This window comes from Capricornis sumatraensis, chromosome 20 (assembly GCF_032405125.1).
Source record: "Capricornis sumatraensis isolate serow.1 chromosome 20, serow.2, whole genome shotgun sequence".
NCBI classification, from domain to species: Eukaryota; Metazoa; Chordata; class Mammalia; order Artiodactyla; family Bovidae; genus Capricornis; species Capricornis sumatraensis.
The window spans coordinates 45,826,017-45,848,414 of NC_091088.1; the positions used below are offsets into that span (position 1 = coordinate 45,826,017).

The following is a 22,398-nucleotide window of genomic DNA, read 5'->3' on the forward strand; positions in this document are numbered from 1 at the left end:
CCCTATGGAATCTGTAGCTGGAGAAAATTAGAGCAATGGATACATGATTGTTCTGTGCTCCATCTCTAACTGCACTGCCCCTCAGGAAAAGTCAAAATGAGGAGGGAGAGCAGGTGGCTTCCTCCACTGAGATCCAGGGGATGGCAGGGGTGTGGAAGACAGTCATAACTTCTGTCTCTTCCCAGAGTCATGCCTGCTGACAGCCTCAGTCTTGTTTTCTCTACTGGAAGGTATTACTCAGTAGTCCTGCTAGGATTTTGTCCTCTCACTCTCTCTTCTCCCTTATAGCTCTGAGGTTTGGAGACCAGGAGTTAGGGAAGAGTTAAGAACTAGGTTCATTTCTGAAATTTTGTTTCTCTTAACTCTGGTTGCTCCCCCCCGCCCTTTTTTTTTTTTAGACTGCTTGATTGATGTTTAGCTACACTGGTTCTCGGTGGTTGTGCTCAGGTTTTCCCCAGTTATGGCGAGCAGGGGCTACTCTCTAGCTGCAGTTGCCCTGGCTTCTCATGACAGTGGCCTCTCTTGTTACCCAGTAGGCGCTCCAGAGCGCCTGGGCAGGCTCAGTAGTTGTGGCACATGGGCTTAACTGCCCCATGGCATAGGAGATCTTAGTTCCCAAGCCAGGGGTCAAGCCCATGTCCCCTGTGTTGGCAGGTGGAGTCCTACTCATAGAATCACCAGGGAAGTCCCTGGTTGCTCCTGTAGAAACATTTTTGGCAGGATATTTTGCCCTGGGCTTTGCAAGACCATTTCTATTCTTAGGTTGCTTTTTGTTTCGTCTAGTGGTGCTTTATTTCATTTGATATGAGAGGTCTGTGCATTTTGTTATTGTTGTATGTCTTTGATTTTGATTTTGCTGATTTATCTTTATTTATTCAGTGTTCTGCTTGCTAAGATTCAAGAGAGGGAAATTCTGACTTCTTACCTGGAAAATTCCCTTCTGTGACTTTGGAAAAGGGAACGGAAGTTCTAACTCCTGGGCTCCTAGTCAGGAAACAGCTGAAGAATTCTTAGGAGAAGTCTTTTGTTTACAGAAAAATCCGTTAACAAATACTTGTAACCGGTTTATTAATAGAAACAAGAAACTGGAAATGCCTAAAAATCCTTCATGTGGTGGATGGTATATCAGTACAATTAAATGAAAAGGAACTCAGTCAAAATAGGGAATAAACTATTGTAGACCCAGCAACAAGGATGAATCTCAAATGCATCACAGTAAAAAAAAAATCCCAGACTCAAAGGCTCTTTGCTTCTCTTGAGTAAATATTTATGAGTTAGGTTGCTGGGTCACAGGTGAGAGTACGTTTACCTTCTTAAGACATTGTCAAACTGTTTCTCAAGCTTTTGCACAATTTTGCATTCTTTGTAGCAGTGTATGACTGTCCAATTGATCTTCACTCTCACCATCACCCAGTATTACCATTTCGCTTTTTTTTTTTTTTTTTTGGTTCTGGTTTGATTTTCAGAGACATTCAGATAGGTATGCAGTGGTATCCAATTGTTTCCCTAACGTATAATGATGTTGAGCATTCTGTTGCTGTTTCTTAAGAAAACCTACAGCAGCATCTTCATAAATGCCCCATGAAAACTCCCTGCTTAGACTCCTTAAAGAAAATAAGGAAGAAGGACAATGTTTTCAACAAATGATGCTGGAATAGCTAGCAAAGAAATGAACCTTGACCTATGTCTTATACAAATATTAACTCATAATAGACTGCTGACCTTAATGTAAAATGTCAAATTATAAAACTTTGAGAAGAAAACAGAAAATCTGTGAGTTTGGGTTAAGCAAAGGATAGACACCAAAATCATGATCCACATAGGAAAAAATGATAAATTACACTTCTTCAAAATTAAACTTTTTCTCTGTAAAAGACACTTTTAAAATAAAAAGAAAAGCCACAGATAGGGGGTAAATACGTACAAATCACATACTTGACAAAGGGATATAGATCCAAAATATATAAAGAATTCTCAAAACTCAACAAAAAAGGAAATAGCCCAATTAAAATGCGGTCAAAATATGCCAATAGAAGCTTTACCAATGGATATATATGGATTGTAAATAAAGACATGAAAAATACTCGAACAAAGACTAAAACCACTACAGGGAATTCCCTGGAGGTCCACTGATTAGGATTCTGTGTTTTCTCTGCCAAGGCCTGGGTTCAATCCCTGGTCAGGGAATCAAGATCCCACAAGTCATGGATGAAAAAAAAGAAAAAAGAAAAAACAAACAAAACCCACTGTAGCATTTGCATAAAAACAGACACAAAGATTAGTGAATCAGGATTGAGAGTGCAAAAATAAACTAATGAATATATGATCAATTTAGGACAAAGGAGCCAAAAATATACAACGGGGAAAGGACAGTCTCTGCAATAAATGGTGTTGGGAAAACTGGACATATGAAACACAAAATTTCTCACACCATACACAAAAATTTACTCAAAATAGATTAAAGACTTAAATGTCAGGCCTGAAACCATAAAACTCCTAGAGGGAAACATAGGTAGTAAGCTCCTTGACATAGGCCTTGGTGATGACATTTTTAACTTAAGATCGAAAGCAAATGTGACAAAGACAATAATAAACACACGGGACTGCATCTAACTAAAAAGCTTCTGCACAGCAAAGGAAACTGTCAGCAACATGGAAAGGTCTAATGGGAGAAAATATTTGCAGACCATGTTTCTGCTGAGGAGTTAATATCCAAAAAATATAAAGAACTCATGCAACTCAATAGCAAACAAACAGTCTGATGTTAAAACAGGCAGAGGATCTGAATAGACATGTTTCCAAAGAAGACATACAGATGGCCGTGGATACATGAAAAGATGTTCAATATCACTAACCATCAGGGAAGTCCATATCAAAGGCACAATGATTTATCGCCTCATAACTGTTAAAATGGCTATTATCAAAAATATGAGATATAACAAGTGTTGGTGAGGATGTGAAGAAAAGGAAACACTTTGGCACTGTTGGTGGGAATGTAAATTGGTGCAGCCACTTTGGAAAACAGTATGAAGATTCCTCAAAATATTAAAAATAGAATTACCATATGGTTTAGCAATTCTACTTCTGGATGTTTATCGAAAAGAAATGAAAACACTAACTTGAAAAGATATATGCACCTTATGTTCACTGAAATATTATTTATAATAGATAAGATGTGGAAGCAACTTAAGTGTCTATGGGTAGATGAATAATAACATGTAGTACGTGCTAAGTCACCTCAGTCATGTCCCACTCTATGTGACCCTATGAAGTACAGCCAGCCAGGCTCCTCTGTCCATGGGATTCTCTAGGCAAGAATACTGGAGTGGGTTGCCATGCCCTCCTCCAGGGGATCTTCCCCACCCAGGGATCGAACCCATGTCTCTTATGTCTCCTGCATTGGAAGGCAGGTTCTTTACCACTAGCACCACCTGGTAAGCCCAAAGACACAGTATAAATGTAAGTTAAATATATTACACTCCCATAGAAAAAGAAAAAAATCTTGCTATTTGTGACAATATGGATGGACCTAGAGGGCATTAAACCAAGTGAAATAAGTCAAAGAAAGACAAATACTGTATGATCTCACTTTTATGTGGAATCCAGAAAAAAAAAAAAATCTCATAAATAGAGTACAGTGGTTGCCAGGGGCCTAAGTGAAAGCAGTTGGTTCTCTTAGCAACCTGCCCCCAAACCTAGGTGCATCCCAAAGGCTACTTCATTAACATAACAAGAGACATTTTTATAGCTCTGGACACTTAGGAAACACCAAGAGTTTTAGGAGCTCTGTACCAGAAACAGGGGACTGACCAAATACATATTTTTTGTAAATCACAATATCACATGTCACATGCATTTTCATTCAGCCTTCACTGTCTGGGCACAGCGTAGGGGAGAAAGCCCCAGTTAGACTGCTTGCTCTCTTCTGTTCCTAGTTGGCTGCCCCGCACAGACTGCAGTGCTGCTCCAGGAGAGGCACCGGGAAACACCCTAGACAGCACATCCTGCGAGAACCACACTCAGTCTTCAGAGTCCAAACACTGGGGAGGAGCCGGACTGGGGGATGCATGCCCTCAAATAGCACTCAGAGCAGATTTTTTAAAGCTACATCTATTTCACTTTATTGTGGTATAACACATGTATAATACAGAGGATCAATCTTAAGATTTATGTTCAAACTCCAGTGGATTGTTTTATAAATGTTTATATATGCACGTGCGTTTGCATGTGTTAGTCACTCAGTCGTGTCTGACTCTTTGCGATCTCATGGACTATAGCCCTCCAGGTTCCTCTCTCCACGGAATTCTCCAGGCAAGAATACTGGAGTGGGTTGCCATTCCCTTCTGCAGGGGATCTTCCTGACCCAGGGATTGAACCCGGGTCTCCTGCCTTGCAGGCAGATTCTTTACCATTTGAGCCACCAGGGAAGCCCCTTAGGTGTGTGTATGCATGTGGAATCATCACCAAAATCCAGATAGTGTCTGGGACATTCATCCCTATGAGATACATATTTTCTTTGGTATAGCAGTAATTTTATTCCTTGGAGGAGGACATGGCAACCCACTCCAGTATTCTTACCTGGAGAATTCCATGGATAGAGGAGTCTGGCAGGCTACAGTCCATGGTGTCTCAGAGATTCAGACATGACTGAGCAACTAACACACACACACACACACACACACACACATGCAGAGTCTTCTTACTGTTGAGGAGTATCCAATTATATGAATACACCACTGTCTATTACCCATTTACTGTTGGTGGACATGAGTTATATTCATTATGGAGCTATTATGAATAATGTTCTTATAACATTCTGTCAACCACAAGTTGGCGCTTGCCATGGGCACTTGCCATCTACCTCTCCAAGGATTAAATCATGTGCTGCTGCAACTGCTGACCTTTAACACCTTCAAGGTGGAGAGCAGAAATAAGGCTCGGGAAAAAAAAAAAAGGCAAGACAAGTGTTCAGATAGTTAGATATTTTCAGGAGCAGATTTTATGAGCCCAATTCTTGTATCTCCCATATCTAGAAAAGCACTAAATTCCTTTATGGTGATGATTATTCCTCTAGACTAGCAAAAGCTTCACAAGACTAGTAGAAAGGTTTGGAAAAATATGTGCTTGGTTGCATGCATTCCTCCACCAAAATCACGTATATACTGAATTTTCCCCCTTGCCTCTTTGGAGGAGTTTCTCAGAGTTATCTGAGGTCCTGTCTCCCAGGCTGCAGCCCTCATTTTGTGCCAAATAAAAATGTCACTCCCAACTGTCACATTGTGCGCTTTTTTAAAAAGCTGACGATTCTTTCCTTTAATCCGTCAATTATTTATTGCTTTATTTTTGGCTGTGCTGGGTCTTCACTGCCGCATGCATGTTGTCTCCAGCTGCAGTGAGTGGGGGCTACTCTTCATCGCAGTGTGAGGGCTTATTGTGGTGGCTTCTCTTGTTGTGGAGCATGGGCTCGAGGGCACACGGACTTCAGAAGTTTTGGCACAAGGGATTACTTGCTCCATGGCATGCAGACTTCCCTGATCCTGCAAGCCACAACTACTGAGGCTGTGCTCTGCAACGAGTCGCTGCAATGAGAATCCAGAGCACCGCAACCTAGAGAATAACCCCTTGCTGTTGTTGTTCAGTCGCAAAGTTGTGTTGGACTCTTCGCAGCCCCATACGCAATAGCACACCAGGCTCCTCTATCCTCCAGTATCTCCCGGAGTTTGCTCAAATTCAGGTGCATTGAGTCAGTGATGCTATCTAACCATCTCATCCTTTGCCGCCCCCTTCTCTTTTTGCCTTCAATCTTTCTCAGCATCAGAGTCTTTTCCAGTGAGTCGGCTCTTTGCATCAGGTGGCCAAGGTATTGGAGCTTCAGCTTCATCGACAGTCCTTTCAAGGAATATTCAGGGTTAGTTTCCTTTAGGATTGACAGGTTTGATCTCCTTACAGCCCAAGGGACTCTCAAAAGTCTTCTGCATCACAATTTGAAAGCATCAGTTCTTCAGCACTCAGACTTCTTTATGGTCAAACTCTAATATCCATACATGACTACTGAAATAATCATAGCTTTGACCAAATGGACCTTTGTCCCTTTGTTGGCAAAGTGATGTCTCTGCTTTTGAATATGCTGCCTAGGTTTTGTCATAGCTTTCCTTCCAAAGAGCAAGCATCTTTTAATTTCATGGTTGCAGTCAATGTCTGCAGTGACTTTGGAGCCCAAGGAAATAAAATCTGTCATTGCTTCCACTTTTTCCCTTCTTATTTGCCATAAAGTGATGGGACCAGATACCATAATCTTAGTTTTGTTTTTTTTTTTAACAATGAAGCTGGTTTTTAATTGCACTTCCAGTTTATACATTAAGTATTGATCTTAGTTTTTTTAATGTTGAGTTTCAAGCCAGCTTTTTCACTCTCTTCTTTCACTCTCATCAAAAGGTTCATTAGTTCCTCTTCACTTTCTGCCATTTCTCTAATGGCAGAGAGTAGGCCCTACTCACCACAACTAGAGAAAGCCTGCACACAGCAACGAAGACCTAGCACAGCCAAAAATAAATACTTTTTTTTAAAATTTAAAAAGACAAAATCCAATGTGCTAGCCAAGCAAAAAGGGTCTGTGAGCCTGCAGGCAGCTAGTATGAAACCTCTGCCCCAAAGGGCTCTCCATTGCCCCATCCCTTACACACACACCTGGAAGTCAGGTTCTCCGAGCATCCAGGTGGAGTCGCTTCGTAGTCCAGGGATCATCACCCAGGCAGTGGTTCCCATCTCTCCACCCCAAATCTACCCAACAGAAATATCCTTGAATTATTGCCCATGAAGTCCATGGTGTATATTAGGTTATTAATATGATTATGATTGTTGTCATCATCACCACCACCATTATTTGGACATGCACAAATGAAAAAGGTGCAGATTTCAAAAGACCTGTTAGTTATCTAGTACTACATAATAAATTAACTCAAAATTCTTTGGCTTGAAACAATAAACGTTTATTATACCACATGACTTCTGTGGGTCAGGAATTAGGAAGTGGCTCAGCTGAAAGGTCCTGCCTCAAGTTCTCTCAGGAGGTTGCAGTTAAGATAAGAGCCTGGGCTGCAGCCACCTCAGGGCTTCTTTGGGGCTGGACGCTCTCCTTCCAGGCTGGCTTGCTCACATACTTGCAAGCTGGTGCTGGCTGTCGGCAGGAGGGCTCTGTTTCTTACCACGGGATTCCTTGCACAGGGCTGCTCACCATCCTCATGACTAAGCAGCTGCCTTTCCCCAGAGCCAGTGATCCAAGACAGCATGGCAGAAGACACTATGTCTTTTATGACATATTTTGGCAAAGTCACATACTGTCATTTCCTATTGGTCACACAGGCTCATAGGTTCACACTATCCAATGTGGACTGTGAACATCACAAGGGTATAAAATGTGAGTCTCCCTCTCATGGGTTTGAGTCACTAATTCTCTCTTCCACAGTCAACCCCTGGGACCAGTTTTCTGTGAATTCTGCCAGCAATAGTTTTCATTCATACTCACATAGGAAATCACACTTATTCTTGCACCTTACTTTTTTCACTCAATGTATCTTGGAAATCCTTCCACATCAGGACATAATGACCTGCCTCTTTCCCTTTAAGTGTGATAAGCCATTCTATGGCAAGCATAATTTGTTTAACCATTCTCCTATTGATTATCATCTGGGTTATCCTCACTGCTTCTCTGCTGAAATCAAAGCTGCAATGGATAAATGAGCACAAGTCCTTCTGCACTAGAATAAATATCAAGAGTTTATTAGACGTACATGTCTAGACCAGACTAGCTGGACAGAAGGGTCCTGACCTCTTTCAAGTGGTAGCTGCTGCTGCATTGCTGTCCATGGAGGCTGGCTAGAACAACTAACTTTCCCACCAGCAAAAGTGTGGGTTTTATGAAGCACCAGTGTTCTTGCCTGGAGAATCCCAGGGACAGGGGAGACTGGTAGGTTGCCGTCTATGGGGTCGTACAGAGTCAGACACACAGCAGAGGGGTAATGGCCAAAAATGTGGAACCTCTTGGGCAGCTTAGTAAGTAATTAAAATGGAACATCATGTGGAATCTAAAAAGAAATTCTACAAACGAACTTACTTGCAAAACAGAAAGAGACTCACAGACTTAAAGAACAAGTTCTGGTTGCTGGGGGTGGGGGGAGGTGAAAAATGCAGGGAAGGGAAGGTTAGGGAACCTGAGGTGGTCATGTACACACTACTTTATTTAAAATGGATAATCAACAAGGCCCTACTGTACAGCCCAGGGAACTCTGCTCAATGTTATGTGGCAGCCTGGATGGGAGGGGGCTTTGGGGGAGAATGGATACATGTATATGTGTGGCTGAGTCCCTTCCCTGTTCACTTGAAACTATCACAACACTGTTAATTGGCTGTACTCCAATATACAGTAAAAAGTTTAAAAAGAAAAAAAAAGTGAAGGAAAAAAAATGGAATATCACCCATCCTTGCTGTTTGAAACTTTCTCTGGTTGCACTTCTCAGAGGGCTTCCCCTGGCCCTCTCTTGCACCTTGAGCTAGGCCTTTTCCTCTCTCTAGCTTTCTTGCTCCTGATCCCCAAAATTCTTCTTGCCGCAAATGCTTCTGATGAAGAATTCTTTGCCAGCCAGTCCCCAAAAGCTGAATTTTTTAATGCCAAAATAATGTTCCAAGATGTGTTATCCAACCAAGACCATTCTCACCAGAGATGACCTCTGCCCTCTGCTCGGGGCGGAGCAGTTCTCACTCCTCAAGGATAAGCCTGTGTTCACAGGTCTGCCCTTGCTTCACTGTGAGTGCCTCAAGGGCAGAAACAGCGCCTCATTCATCATGGCATCTGCTGCTTGGGGTGACAAAAAGAGTATCCAATAACTGTTTGTTGAATGAATGGATGATGCATTAGAACCTTGTTAAACCAGTACTGGCAGAGTCCTCTTAGCATTCCTCCATTTGAGGAGCTAGGTGTGTCTAAATCACTGTGAAGAATATATTTAGGTGAACGCGTATATTTCTGTCACCTGAAGCATTTTTCAAAGAGCATTGTTTCTTTTCGTCTTTCTTGTTTTCCCGTTTGGCCCAGTCAGAGCCTCATGGAGACACCCATGATGAGAAACAGGAACAGAAATGCCCACAAACGTGAAAAGGATGTGCAGGTTGGGAATGACAAACACGGGGCAAACTTAAACACGGAACAGAATAAATATTGACACTGCAGCGGGGGGAGGGGAGGGGAAACCGCTGCAGTCCCAGTTCCCTGGTTTAGCAGAGTATAGATGTCGTTGCGGTTTCAAATCCAATAATTCAGCAATCCAAAATCCAAACATTTTGAAATATTTTCCTTTGAAATCATAGTTTCCTAATATCTCAGGTGTCCTTCCTTAAAACCAATCTTCATAACCATTCGAATAGAAAATTTCCCCCAATATCCACATTTCCACAGCCTTGAGACTCAGTCTCAGCTGTGTAACTGACAAAGAAGACAGCATGGAGAGTCATGAAAATTTGACTAATTCCAAATCTGCCTGTTATAAGTAGGATGGCCCCTGTTTCCCTTTTTTCTTTGTTTTCCCCCAATTTGTTTTGAATATTTGCAAACCAATGGAAGAGCTGCAGGTAAAGTATGACGAACAGCTGTAGGTCAGGGCTCGGCAAACTCCAGCCTGTCCCTTGTTTTGTATCTTTAGGTGGTTGGAAAAAACTCAGAAGAAACTTTCAAGACGCGTGAAAATGACATGACAATCAGACAAGTGAAGTCTACCGAGGGCTTGTGCACAATGTCCTGTCCCCTGGACAAAGGCAGAGGAGGGTAGTTGCCACAGGGATCCTGGCTCCCAAAGCTCAGAATATTTACCATTTGACCCTTTACTGACCTCTGACCTAAAGGTCATCAATTGTTACTATTTGCCCCTTCTGTTTGCTCTCCCTCTTGCTGAGACATTTGCACCTTCATCTCAGTAATTCACCATTCCAAGCTTTGGCCTCTGTCTTACTTTTCTCTAGCCCAAAGCTGGGAATGACAGGTCCAGCCTGGGGCGAGATAGGATGTGAAGTGTTTAGCACACACTGCTTGACACTTACATAGAACTTAAGAATTGCTCCAATTAAAAAATTCCTGGCATTTTCCACAGAAGTGATTACTAGAACCCCTAATCTGAGCCTGGTGCTCTCCTGAAAGCCTAGTTCCTGAAGTCTGGAAGCCAGCCTTCCCTGAGAAAGGGCTTCTTACCCGAGGTGCAGAAAAACCTTCAGGCAGGCTTCATTCTTTCCACAGCTTGTGGCTTGGCTGACTCAGCCTCTGCCTTTCCCTGAGTCACGAGTTTTTCCTCTTATTTGGAGGAGTCGGCCCTCCACCCGGTCTTCTCCACCCACAGCCCGTCCCTAGTGGGAAGCAGCAGCCAGCCAGAGGATCGGAGTCCATGCTGCCTCCCGGGGTTTCCTGGTGCTCCCCCCAGTTCTGCAGAAGGTCAGCACCGGAAGGAAGGACAGAAGAGGAGACGGGCCCCCGTGGGTCCTGCACCAGCAGTGAGAAAGGCTGGTTGGGCTCTCCTGACTCCAGAACCAGCAGCTGTACACATTCCCTCTGGTTTTCCAGAATCATATAAAGGCTTCCCTTTCCTGGTCACCTGCTCTGTGCCAAGCACACAGTCAGATGCCAGAGACCTGTTCACAGGGCTTTTCAGTTCCATTCCTACAGCCACCCCACCCCAGGCAGGCTCACCTTCCTGGAGAAGCCCCCCCTAGTAAGGGAGGTGGTAGGTCTAGCACTGGGGAAGTCACCAACATGGCCTTGAAAACTAACCTCCAGGTGCCCCCATCCCTGCCCCCTGGGGTGACAAGCATGTGTACACTTGGTATGGCATTTCCCAGTGTCTCGATGTTCCAAATGGCCTTCCTGGTTCTAACTCAGTTTCTGGGATCTCGGGGCCTTGTCTCTCCCTCCTCTGTCTGGTGCTTGACTTCACCACCAGAAGTCATAAACTCAAATGCTATTCAATTGCAGGTACATAAGCGGGTAAAGTGGGGTAAGAGGGAAGCCATGGAGAATGGTGGGGACAGAGGTGAGTGGGAGAACACGTGCCCCATTTAAAGGGGGCAGCCCTGAGTGGAGAGAGGGGACCAGGTCTTTCAAATCCTGATTTAAGAGGAGCTGAAAATCCTGATATTTCTGTGTAATCTCTCAAGCTGAAGTGCTGGCAATACATTTTATAACTGTTTAAGTACTTTTGTGAGGCTGTGGCTTCAATTAGGTGAGGGTAATAGCTGGGAAGGTGGTGGAGTTGGGGATGCTGTGGTGGGGTACGTGGACTCTCTAAGGTCACAGGTGGTGGCCCTCTTACTTGCCCATCAATCGCCTCCACTTCCCCTCTTTCTCTTAGCCTCTCCCTGCTCTCTCGTCCCCTCACTCCAACCCCTTCCCCTGTGGGAATGTGCCCATGTCCTGGCCCCACTCCACTCCGGCTGGGAAAGGCAGATCCCCAGCACTGGGCCCCACCTCACAGCCTCTGCCCACACCACCCAGGAGAGCAGGTCAACCCCCTATCAGCTCATGCCTCCCAGCACCAGCTCTCCAGGCCCCAGCCCTGGGCAGAGTCTGGGGTCTGGACCCAGACACCTGGAGCTTCCTCCTGCATTGGTCCTGGCCCAGCGGGCACTGCCCTGGCCTGCGTCAGCCCCTCTTCACAGTTACCCCGCTCTGCTCTATTTGACAAGGCAAACTCATCCATGCCACAGACATTTACTAAAGGCTGAACTCCGCTCTCAGCACAGGAGAAAGGAATGAACAAGATGGGTACAGTTCAGCCACAGGGCTCACAGTCTAGGTGGGGCAGACAAGCCATGAACATGTAAACAAGCGAACTAATTGGATGACTTCAGGTTGGGAGATGTGGTTTACAAAATAACAAAACGGGAGTGAGGCAGATGAGGGTGACCTCAGAGGTCAGGGAAGCCTCTGAGGAGGTGACAGTTTGAGTTGGATCTCAGGGCCAAAAATGCAGCCATGAGAAGATCTGGCGGCAAAAAAGGAAGTGCAAAGGCCCAGAGGTGAGAACAACCTTGGGGTTTTGAGGAACAGGAAGAAGAAGCTAGTGTGAAACGAAGTGTTGAGGGAGGCCAGAAGGAGGTTAAGACAACCCTCCAGGAGTGATGACTCTGAGGCTTGGACTTTCATTTCAGCTCAGTGTTGCGGAGTGGGTGGGGGAGGGTGGAGAAAGAGGGAAAAACCGGTAGTTAATGTTGGAGTTAGGTGATGGATACATGGAGTCCGTTAGCCTCTTTCCTTCAGTGTATGTTTGAAAGTTTCCACTATACAAGTTTAAAATATAAAACATAAAATGCTAAAGAATTTTAATATTATGATTATCAATCTCTCGATTGCTGAGACAGGACTATGCCAGCCAGCAGCAGGGAGTCCCACCAGCGGCGGCGGAAGGCACAGTAATGCCACCGCCTCCCTCCCCAACCCCTTCCCTGGCCGGAAGGCCCCAGTTGGGTGAGTTCGAAGTCTTCTGTGGGTCCGGCGTGCGGAGCGCGGTGGCGGAAAGGGAGACTGGGGGGCTTGAGTCTGGGTTGCCAGTCCCGGGAGAGAGCGACAAGGAAGCACCCCGCCCGCACCGCCTGCAGCGCCAACACACCCAAACGCACTCTGCTCGGCTCGCTCACATTTCTCTGGAACTCCGACTCCGAGAGTTGGCGTCCAGGCTCCGCCCCCGCCTCGCGCCCAGGCTCCGATAGGCGGAGCCGCCGGGGTAGGGGGGCGTGTCCAGGAGAGTTGGAACGCGGCGGCTTGGGCGGCGGGGGTTGGCCCCCTCCCGCAAGCGGAACGCGGCAGCCGAGTGCGGTCTGTCTGGCCTGCTGCCTGGTGGGGCGCGAGACGCGAGGGCCCCCGGCTGAGGAGGTAAGGGTCACCAGCCAGGCCGGGGCGCCCGGAGCAGGCGGGCTCCCTGCCGACTGCCTCCCAGCTACCCCGGGCTCCTCGTCTAGGTGGCCCCTGGACTCGGGCGGGGCGGTCGCGAGGCCGGTGCCATCTCGGACTCTGGCCCTGAGCAAAGGCACGGACCAAGGCGCTTATTGCTGGCTGGTGGGGCTGGAGGAGGGGCGGGGAGCTGCTAGGAGCTCCAAGGACAGCGGGGTGAAAACAGGTATGGGGATCTCCGATGTCGAGGCAGGGTGCCCGGGGGGATGCACGAAGTGAGAGCAAAAACGGTCTGAAGACGCCTGTGGACGTTGAAGCCCGGGACAGCAAGGATCTCAGCGCTCCTGCTGTCTGGGGAGGGTTCGGGGATTCCTGACTCACGCCGTCGTGGGGGCCGCCACTCTTGGTCCCAGTCTGCAGGGTGTGGAGCAGTGGGCAGGGATAGTTTGGCCCAGGGAAGCGGGGAGGAGAGGCAGGGTGGTAGCGCTTTCCCGGTTGCCTGGGTGCTCGCTGGCCCTTGAAGCCTCTGAGTTTGTGACTTTTGGTGGGAGTTGTCAAAGGAAACAAGGCCAGGCTTAATCTCCAATTTCACAGAGGAAGTACTGAGGCTGACCCAGAAAGAGGTGGCAGTTCCCAGCCTGGAATCACCCGGAATCTCCTTCCCTTTCTCTCTCCCTGAACACCTGAAGAGCTGTGCAGGGGAGAGTTGTCATCCAGCCACTTTTTCAGATAGGGAAGTGGATTCCCTGAGTCACTTTGTAACTTGATCAGGGATATATTCGTTTGGAATTTGAACAGCATTGTTATCTCACCACCAGGGAGGTCAGAAGCCAGGGAAGAGGGGAGGATGATTGCTGGCGAATTTCCACTTAATGCTGGCATGTTCCTGGGCCTGCAGTTTCCGCTGGGGTTGTCTCTGACTTCAGTCTGTGTCCCTGCACACATCAGCCCCTAGGGCTGCCAGGATGGGCAATTGAGGCAGCCCAGCTGAGCTAAGGGACTTGTGCAACCCAGCCCGCTACAAGAAAGGAAGGGACTGGGCAGCTCAGCCAAGCTAATGGACATGCCCAGGCCACCCCTTGACCTGGGTGGAGAGGGTTGAGGGTTGGAGATCAGGCGTTTGGAGAGGAGCCCTGCCCTCTGAATCTGAGGATTTCGGATTCTGTCTTCAGCAGCTCATGGTTGTCTTGGAGCTGGGACCTTGGGCAGTGACTTTGGATGATGGAGGTGGCACCTTCCCCCGTGAGGCTTTTGTGAAGACTCGGCATGATAATACTTGCAATGTGCTTACCGTTGTGCCTGTAAGCTGTAAGCTCTCAGTTAATGGCACCCTTGGTTTATTTTCCTTATTACTATTCTTTTCATGGAGGAGGGCTTTCCAGGAAGCATAGAACTGGACAAGCCTGAGGGGTGGCCCCTCTGGAAGGAAAGGAAACTTGGATTGTACTTGGAGAGAAACTCAGATCCTCATCTTGGCCTGTGGACCTGCAAGACTGGCTCCTACAGCACCTTTAACCTTACCTGTTACTCCTCCTGTCTCCATAGTCAGGTCTTTGAGCTGTTCCCTCAGCCCAGAACTTTTTCCCCTCAGGCCTTTGCATGGCTAAAATCCTTCACATTCAGGCTGATGCAGGGTCACTTCCTCACCAGGCCTTTCCTGACTACCACCCTCACCCTAGCCTTGCTCAGCACATCAGCCCTTTTCTTTGTGGCATTCACAGTCAGAAATCACCGTGTTGATTTATTGATACTTTGTAGTCTGGCTGTTGCACCAGGCTGTGTGACACTGAAAGGTCTGGTCCCTAGCTCCTGGCTGTAACCTGGTGCCTAGTCCTGCCTAGTAGAACTGTGCCAGGCACATAGTAGGACTTTAGTAAATATTTAGAAGGTAAAGTCAGGTAGGCGTGAAGACTATGTGGGCCGGGTTGGGACTGGAGGGAATGAAGGTCAGGTGATAAATCAGCCCTGCCCTAAGGGGAAGCCAAGGGGTAGTCCACAGGGCCGACACCCTGACTCCCTCTGTGACCTTGGCCAGGTAACGTCCTCTCTGATAAGCAATGTCCCCAACTGTAACTCTTAATGGGAGGGTGGACCTGAGTGCCCCTCCCAGGTCCTACTATACAGGGTTCCCAGGTTGGGGCCCCAGACAGCTCTTTGAATCTCAAAGGCTGTGTCCAAGTGGAGGAGACTAGCTCCATCAGGACATGGCCCCATGTCAGGTGTGTCCCTGGAGCAGGCACATTATGCATTTGACAGTGTGGGGCGGGGGTATAGATCAGGGGTCTGCACACTTTTTCTGTGAAGGGCCAAATGGTAAATACTCTAGGCTTTGCAGGCCAATCACTGTTGCATATGGCTATGTTCCAATAAATTGTTTTTAGAAAAGCTGGCAGTGGTTCGGACCTGGTGTAGATTTGCTGCCTCTGGTGTAGGTCACGTGTGACACCTCAACTGTCAGGAATAGAACCCTGGCCACCCAGTGACTCCTGGAGCATGGCTTAGTCACTGAGAGAGCCGTTGGCCTAATTCAGATGGTGGGATCCCTGGTGTTCAGGAAGGCCAGCCCTGGAGCCTGCCCCACTTCAAAAACATGCAAGAAAGAGCTGGCCTGTTTACTTCTTTGCTCCCAGACACTGGCCCTTCATGAGTGTCCATCTTCTGTCAGCACTTGGGGTACCACACAGGGGTCAGCACAGGCTGTCCTGGGGCAGGCAGCCACAAAAGGAACGGGCACAGGCTCGGCTCTCCCTCCGCCCTGTCCTAAGGGAGGGTAGTTCACTTCTTTCGTGAGAAAAGGAGGATTTCTCATCTGCTGGGAGGGGTGGGGGATGGGGAGGTGGGGTTGCTGCCACATTTACCAAGATAATCTCCTGGGGCTTTCCCTGGGGGTCTGGTGGCTAAGACTCCACATTTCCACTGCAGGGGGGTGCAGGTTGGACCCCTGATCAGGGAAATAAGCTGTTGACATGGCCAAGAAAACAAATCTCCAGGCCATGTTAAACCAGGTGTGAAGTGAAGTTCTGGTTGTGGTGGCAGCTGTGGTGGGCGGATGTCGGGGAGCTCCCCAGGAGGATGCCATCTGCTGGCCCCTCACCCCAGCTGCTGCTTGCTGGAGGCGCATGGAGGAGGAGGCCCTCCCTCTACCCCGTCTGTGTGTGGGCTCAGCTCAGAGACCAGACCCCGTCCATGGTCGCCAGGTACTCCCCATCCTTCCTGGGCCGTGTTTTGCTGCCAACAGCTGAACGGGGCCTACCAGGGCCTGGAGGGGGTCTGTAAACCACTGATGAGGGACCCAGCAGCATGGGGCCTCCTACAAGGGACAGGGAGACAGTGTTACAGGCCTTCCCCTGCCCAAAGCTCTCCCCTTCATGGGCACTGCCCCTCACTTCCTCTATGCCGCCCACCAGGGTAGCATCTAGTCAGAGGTGGATTCTGGGCAAGTGTGCCTCCAGAGCTCAACCAACCCCACCAGGCCAGGGTTGCGGCGGGGAGGGGGGGCGGTGGGGGGGACACCTGCTCTTCTCTCCGCATAAAGTCCATCTGCCTTGACGCTGTGTGTTAGGCCTCGGTGTGTGGCTGCAAGATTGGGGTTCCACCCACTTCTGCCAGGTGGCGACACCCAGGAGTTTTGGAGGGAACAGGTGGTGTTCCATCCTGAGATGTTCATCCTAGCATGTCCTGCAGCCTGGGCCCTGCTGCTGTGTGCTCAGGGGAGGCCCAGCCAGGTCACTCACTGCAAGGCCAGTAGAGCCTACAGCTGTTGACCCAGACATTTATACTGTAATTCTTTTCTCTTTGAGGACCTTATATTTAAAGAGAGAGAAAGAAAAAGCTCATGTTCCCACTTCCCAGAATTGATTGGTACTGGGACTTTATCACATATGCTGCTGCCTTTTTTTTTTTAATGAAAGAAATAAAATATTGTAGATAAAGCTGAAATCTTTGATCCAACATGCCTAATGATATTCAGGTGTCCTCCCCGAGCCCATTTTTCTCCTGATGTTGCTTTGTGTCCATCTCTTTTTGTAAACCATCTTGATCATTTTTAAGCTTACAGTTCAGTAGTATTAAGTATACTCCTGTTGGTGTGAAATATCTCCAGAATTCTTTCCATCTTGCAAAACTGAAACGCTAAACCCATTAAATAACAACTCTCCTCTCCCTCTCACCCCTCCTCCCCTGCTCTTCCTCCTTCTCCACCCCTAGCCCTGGTAACTACCTTGCTACTTTCTGTTTCTATGAGTTTGACTGCTGTAGATGCATCATCTCAGTGGAATCGTGGTATTTGTCTTTTTCTGACTAGCTTATATTAGTTGGCATAATGTCTTTAAGATCCATCCATATTGTAGCGAGTGATGGGATTTCTTTTTAAGGCCAAGTAATATTCCATTGTGTCCATACCACATTCTATTTATCCATTCATTCATCCATCAGTGGACACTTGGGTTGCTTCCACTGCTTGACTGTTATGAATAATGCTGCTATGATCATGAGTGTGCAAATACCATTTGTAGATCCTGCTTTCAATTCTTTGGATAAATAATCAGAAGTAGATTGCTGAATCATATGGTAGTTCTATTTTTAATTTTTAGAGGGACCTCCATACTTTTTTCCCCAGTGACTGCACCAGTTTACATTCCCACCCACAGTGCATGAAAGGTTCTAACTTTTCCACGTCCCCCTGCCAACACTTATTTCCTGTTTTTGTTTTTTTTATATAGCAGCCATCCTCATGGGTGCAAGGCTCCATCCTGTCCACTTTTATTTATGGATATAGTTTGTGAACACTTCTTAAATGCAGAATTTCTGCATACACAGGGTCAGATCGTTCTGCAGGGCGCTTTTTCCACTCAGCATTTGGTGTCTGTTGTCGCTCCATGTTGACCCACGTGGATTGGGTGCTGACAGTAGCCCATTGTGTGAATGCACCCAGCTCACCCTTTGTTCTGCCCTGTCCCTCTGCCAAGAATCTCTGTTGTTGCTGCCACGGGTCCCAAAGTCACTGCTCTTGGTGCCTCTCCTTTGGCTCTGCTCTGAGCTTCTCCAGCGGAACCCTCATCTAGCCCATCCCAGGGATCCTGGGGGTGGCCTCTGGAATGCTGCCAGACTGTCCACAACAGGGGCATGGCGACTGGTCCTCACAGGATGGCCCAGGGCTGTCACTGATAATCAGCTGGGTTTGCAACATGCAGCCCAGTTCAGCAGCCTAAAAACAGTGGTTCTTACATAAGGTGGTGTGGACAGCTCTTCTCAGGACAGCTTGTGGTCTGAGAGGGGCAAGCGATATGCGCCTCAGGGCTGAGCACCCCTGTTGTGTAACACATCCAGCCCCTGCATTGGCCCCACTCCAGCCTCCCACAGGTGGCCAGACTTACGGAACTGCAGTGTGGTGACCTAGAAACTCTGTGAGTGTGATCGGTTTGGTCAGGGGCGTGCTCTCTGCTTGTATGCATGTGGTGGTGGTGGCGGCGGCGGCTGTGGGGTCCGCTCTCTTCTGCTTCCTCTTCAGAGACAGGAGGCGGAGGCTCATTCCTCCCACACTGGGCCTGAGGGAGCTTTGGTTCAGTCATTCACTAACCTCTCAGGAAGCACCTATTGTGTGCTTAGCACTGTTCCAGGTATTGGGGATACAGTGAATAAGAAAAGAATCCTGTTCTGATGGAATCTAGAAGTGGGTGACGGAAATAGAAAATATGGAAGCAAATGATGGATAGACAAGAAAATATCAGCTCCTGATAAATCCTGTGAAGAAAAAGCAAAATAGGGTAACATCCTACAGAAGGGTTGGCAAACACTCTCTGTAAAGACAGTAAATGTGGTCTCTATCACATTTCCTGCTGTTATTGCAGCAGGAAAGCAGCAGAGACCACTGTAAATGAATGACATGGCTCTGTTCCAATAAAGCTTTATTCACAAAACCAGGCTGTGGGCCAGATTTGACCTTCAGGCCATGATTTGCCAACCCTTTCCTGGGTTGGGGGAGAAGCTGCCTGAGCTGGAGTCAGAGAGACTCTTTCGGAAAGGGAGATAGCCTTGCTGGAGTTGTGTGGTGAGAAGTGCGCAAACTAGGGCCAAGTGTGAGAGAGAAAAATGATGGAGCTTGCTCATTGGTTGAATGTTGGGAGTACAGGAAAGAGGAGATTCAAGGATGAGTCCTAGATTTCAGGCTTCCACAGCTAGGTGAACGGTGGTTTGTTTCTGAAAAGAAGAGGAGCTGGTGGGAGGTCACAGGGGCAGCTCAGGGGAGAGCTGGGACTGCAGGCTTGACCTGGGTCAGCAGTGTTTGGGTGTCTTCAATGCTGTGAGTCTGGTGAGTCAAGGGGAGTAGGTGTGGACAGAGCAGAGGAGGCCCAGGTGAGAGCTGGGGCTACCATGTGGAGTGCTTGGCAGAGGAGGATAGAGGCCTCTTGCTCCTTGGGGGAGGGCTCTGGGCAGTGTGGTCTCCAGCGGTGCAGGCTCTGGGCTGCCTGATTCCTAACAGAGCCTCAGTTTCCTTCTGTTAATGGTAATTCTACGAGCTAGGGTTGGTGTGAGGACAAGTTGAGATAGTCCTGATTGACATGGAAGCACTCTGCAGTGGTGCCTGTGATGCTGGTGTCGGTGGTGTTCCATCAGAACAGGAGCCTTTTCTTATTCACTGTATCCCCAGTGCATGGAACGGTGCTAGGCACACGGTAGTTGCTTCCTGAGTGGCTCGTGAATGGGTCCACGGGCTGAGTGAGTGGGTTGCAGGGTCTGTGATGCTTTGGCTTGGTAGATAGGGGAGTCAGTGACCTTTGGGTTTGCAGCACTCCGTTGTCTGGCATTCCCCAGAAGGCTCCTGCACCCTTCTGCCTGAGACAGGCCCAAAGCACTGGGTAGTTAGTGCTCCCTGATGGGAGTTGGGGCTCAGTGTCCTTGTCCCTTGGGCGGTGGATGGTGTTGAGGCTTGTTCTACCCTGTCTTCCAAGGCTCCCCAAGGGTTGAGCCCCCACCACCCTGCCCGCACTCAGTCACACATCTTTAGTACTGCTTTCCCATCCTTGACTGGCTTCCACACACCCCTCACCTCCCAGTAACTCTACGTGTAAGGGGTGGCTTCTGGAGCAGCCAGTTGCCTTGGTTGAGTGGCACATCTGGGCCTCCTGGGTTGCAGAGGGGGTAATTAGTGGGTTGTCTGACCTATGGGTTGGGGAACTGGGGGTTGGGGGTGGTCTTGACCCCAAGCTATGTCAGAGCAAGCTGACACCTCCTCTGCCGCTCCTCCCACAGCCGAGTGGCCGAAGATGGTGGACTACCTGGCAAACACGGAGATCAACAGCCAGCGCATCGCGGCTGTCGAGAGCTGCTTCGGGGCATCGGGGCAGCCACTGGCCCTGCCCGGCCGAGTGCTGCTGGGTGAGGGCGTGCTGACCAAGGAGTGCCGCAAGAAGGCCAAACCGCGCATCTTCTTCCTCTTCAACGACATCCTGGTGTACGGCAGCATCGTGCTGAACAAGCGCAAGTACCGCAGCCAGCACATCATTCCGCTGGAGGAGGTGACATTGGAGACGCTGCCGGAGACTCTGCAGGCCAAGAACCGCTGGATGATCAAGACGGCCAAGAAGTCCTTCGTGGTGTCAGCCGCCTCCGCCACGGAACGCCAGGAGTGGATCAGCCACATTGAGGAGTGCGTGCGGCGGCAGCTGCTGGCCACGGGCCTGCAGCCCAGCACGGAGCACGCGGCGCCCTGGATCCCCGACAAGGCCACGGATATCTGCATGCGCTGCACGCAGACGCGCTTCTCGGCGCTCACGCGGCGGCACCACTGCCGCAAATGCGGCTTCGTGGTCTGCGCCGAGTGCTCCCGCGAGCGCTTCCTCCTGCCGCGCCTCTCGCCCAAGCCCCTGCGCGTCTGCAGCCTCTGCTTCCGCGAGCTGGCCGCCCAGAAGCGGAAGGAGGACGTGGAGGAGCAGGGCCTCGGGTCCCCCGGGCCGTCGGCCTACCTGGCGGGGGCCGTCTGCGGGGCGTCCAGTGGAGACGACGATGACTCAGACGAGGACAGGGAGGGCAGTGGAGATGGGGACTGGCCCAGCCACGTGGAGTTCTACGCCTCGGGCGTGTCCTGGTCATCCTTCCACAGCTGACCCCAGGTCTGCAGCCGTGAGGGAGGGCTTCCCTTGTCACTTCGGTCCAGGCAGATGCCTCTGCCCGAACCCCTGAGAGGGCAGAGTTCCCCAAGCTGCCCAGCCTTCCGAAGGGCCCTCCCTACCCCAGGGGACCCTACCCCATGGGTAGAGGGCACAGCGGAAGTGGCTTCTTTTCTCCGAACCCCCAGTGCCTCTTTTTGGATATTGGCATCTTTCTAGTTCCACTTAAGGTAATTACCTTTTCATTTAGCAAGTCCCAAATACCTAGGCCTCTTGGGAACAAATGTCCTTTCTCAGCCCTTTGAACTATAGCTCTAGAATTAGACGATCCCAGGCACCTTTAGGGACAAGAGAGAAGGTAGGACTGGAGTGAGGTCTCTGTTCTGAGGCCTTCAACCAGCACACCTGGCCCTGCCCCCTTGCAGAGAAGACTGTGGGTCCAGAGAGGCTTCCAGGAAACCAGCATCTACCCACCCACCTTGCTGATGCCCACCTGTCTGGCTGGTTGGGCCTTGTCAGGCCAGGCATGTGAGCTCACTCAGAGCAAGGCAGGAGACTGCCATCCTGTGCATGCCCGCCAGCCCCAGGGACTGCAGTCTGAGCTCTCCATGGTCCAGGGCGGCCTGCCCAGGCCTCTGGTCCAGTCTGAGCTCCCTCTAGGTATCTGATGCCTCTCAGTCCTGTTTTCCTCCCTCCCTCTGCTGGGGAAAGCAGTGTTTTCTGTTAAGACTCTTATTGCAAGTGACAGAAACCCTATCCAGACTGACTTAATAATAAAAAGAAGGTTTATTCACTCGTGGTTGAAAAGTCCAGGAGTATTTTTACTTCAGATGCAACTCTGTGATCAAGGACTGAAACCATGCTAGGTGGCCAATGTCAACAACAGTCCGCCACGCTGGGCATTCCTGAGAAGGCTGGCAGTTCCAGTGGGCTCAGATGTTAGCACCTCACCATGGCTGGTTCCCAGGAATGGAGCCCCGGCCATCCAGGCACTGTGACTATGGCCTAGCACCTGCAGCCCTGTTCACCTGGTGTGAGTTATCTAAACAGACAGGCAGCAAGTAAGGAAAAGGAGCCAGCTCTGTATGAGCCTTCCAGGTTTAAAGCTCTCCCATGTGGTCTCCTGCCCAGGCCTGCCCCTGGGTATGGTGCCATCGAGTGGGGAAATCCCAAGTGCAGCAAGCTGCCTTGCTCAGCAAATGTGTGTTGGGGCTAGAGCTTGAATGGCAGCCTCCTGATGCCTGGCCCGCACCCAACCATGGAGTTGTGGTCCTTCAAGACAAGTCTCCTGTACCAGCCCTTCCCCCCATAGCCTGGCTGGCCTTAGCCACTGTGGCAGAGAGGGGGTCACTGTCAGCTAGAAGT

The 22,398-nt window shown here is 49.2% G+C and overlaps 1 protein-coding gene across 1 annotated transcript; it reads left to right on the forward strand.

The window, feature by feature from the left end:
- The first annotated feature begins 12,896 nt into the window (after positions 1-12,896).
- On the forward strand, positions 12,897-21,785 carry PLEKHF1 (pleckstrin homology and FYVE domain containing 1). Its single transcript, XM_068992769.1, has 2 exons — positions 12,897-12,907; positions 20,177-21,785. The coding sequence occupies exon 2, from the start codon at positions 20,191-20,193 to the stop codon at positions 21,028-21,030; it is 840 nt and encodes a 279-aa protein (XP_068848870.1). The 5' UTR covers positions 12,897-12,907; positions 20,177-20,190; the 3' UTR covers positions 21,031-21,785.
- Positions 21,786-22,398: the final 613 nt, after the last annotated feature.

What these genes read in the sequence shown, in the direction of transcription:
- PLEKHF1 (XM_068992769.1), top strand. Translation starts at nt 20,191, where the DNA reads ATGGTGGACTACCTGGCAAACACGGAGATCAACAGCCAGCGCATCGCG.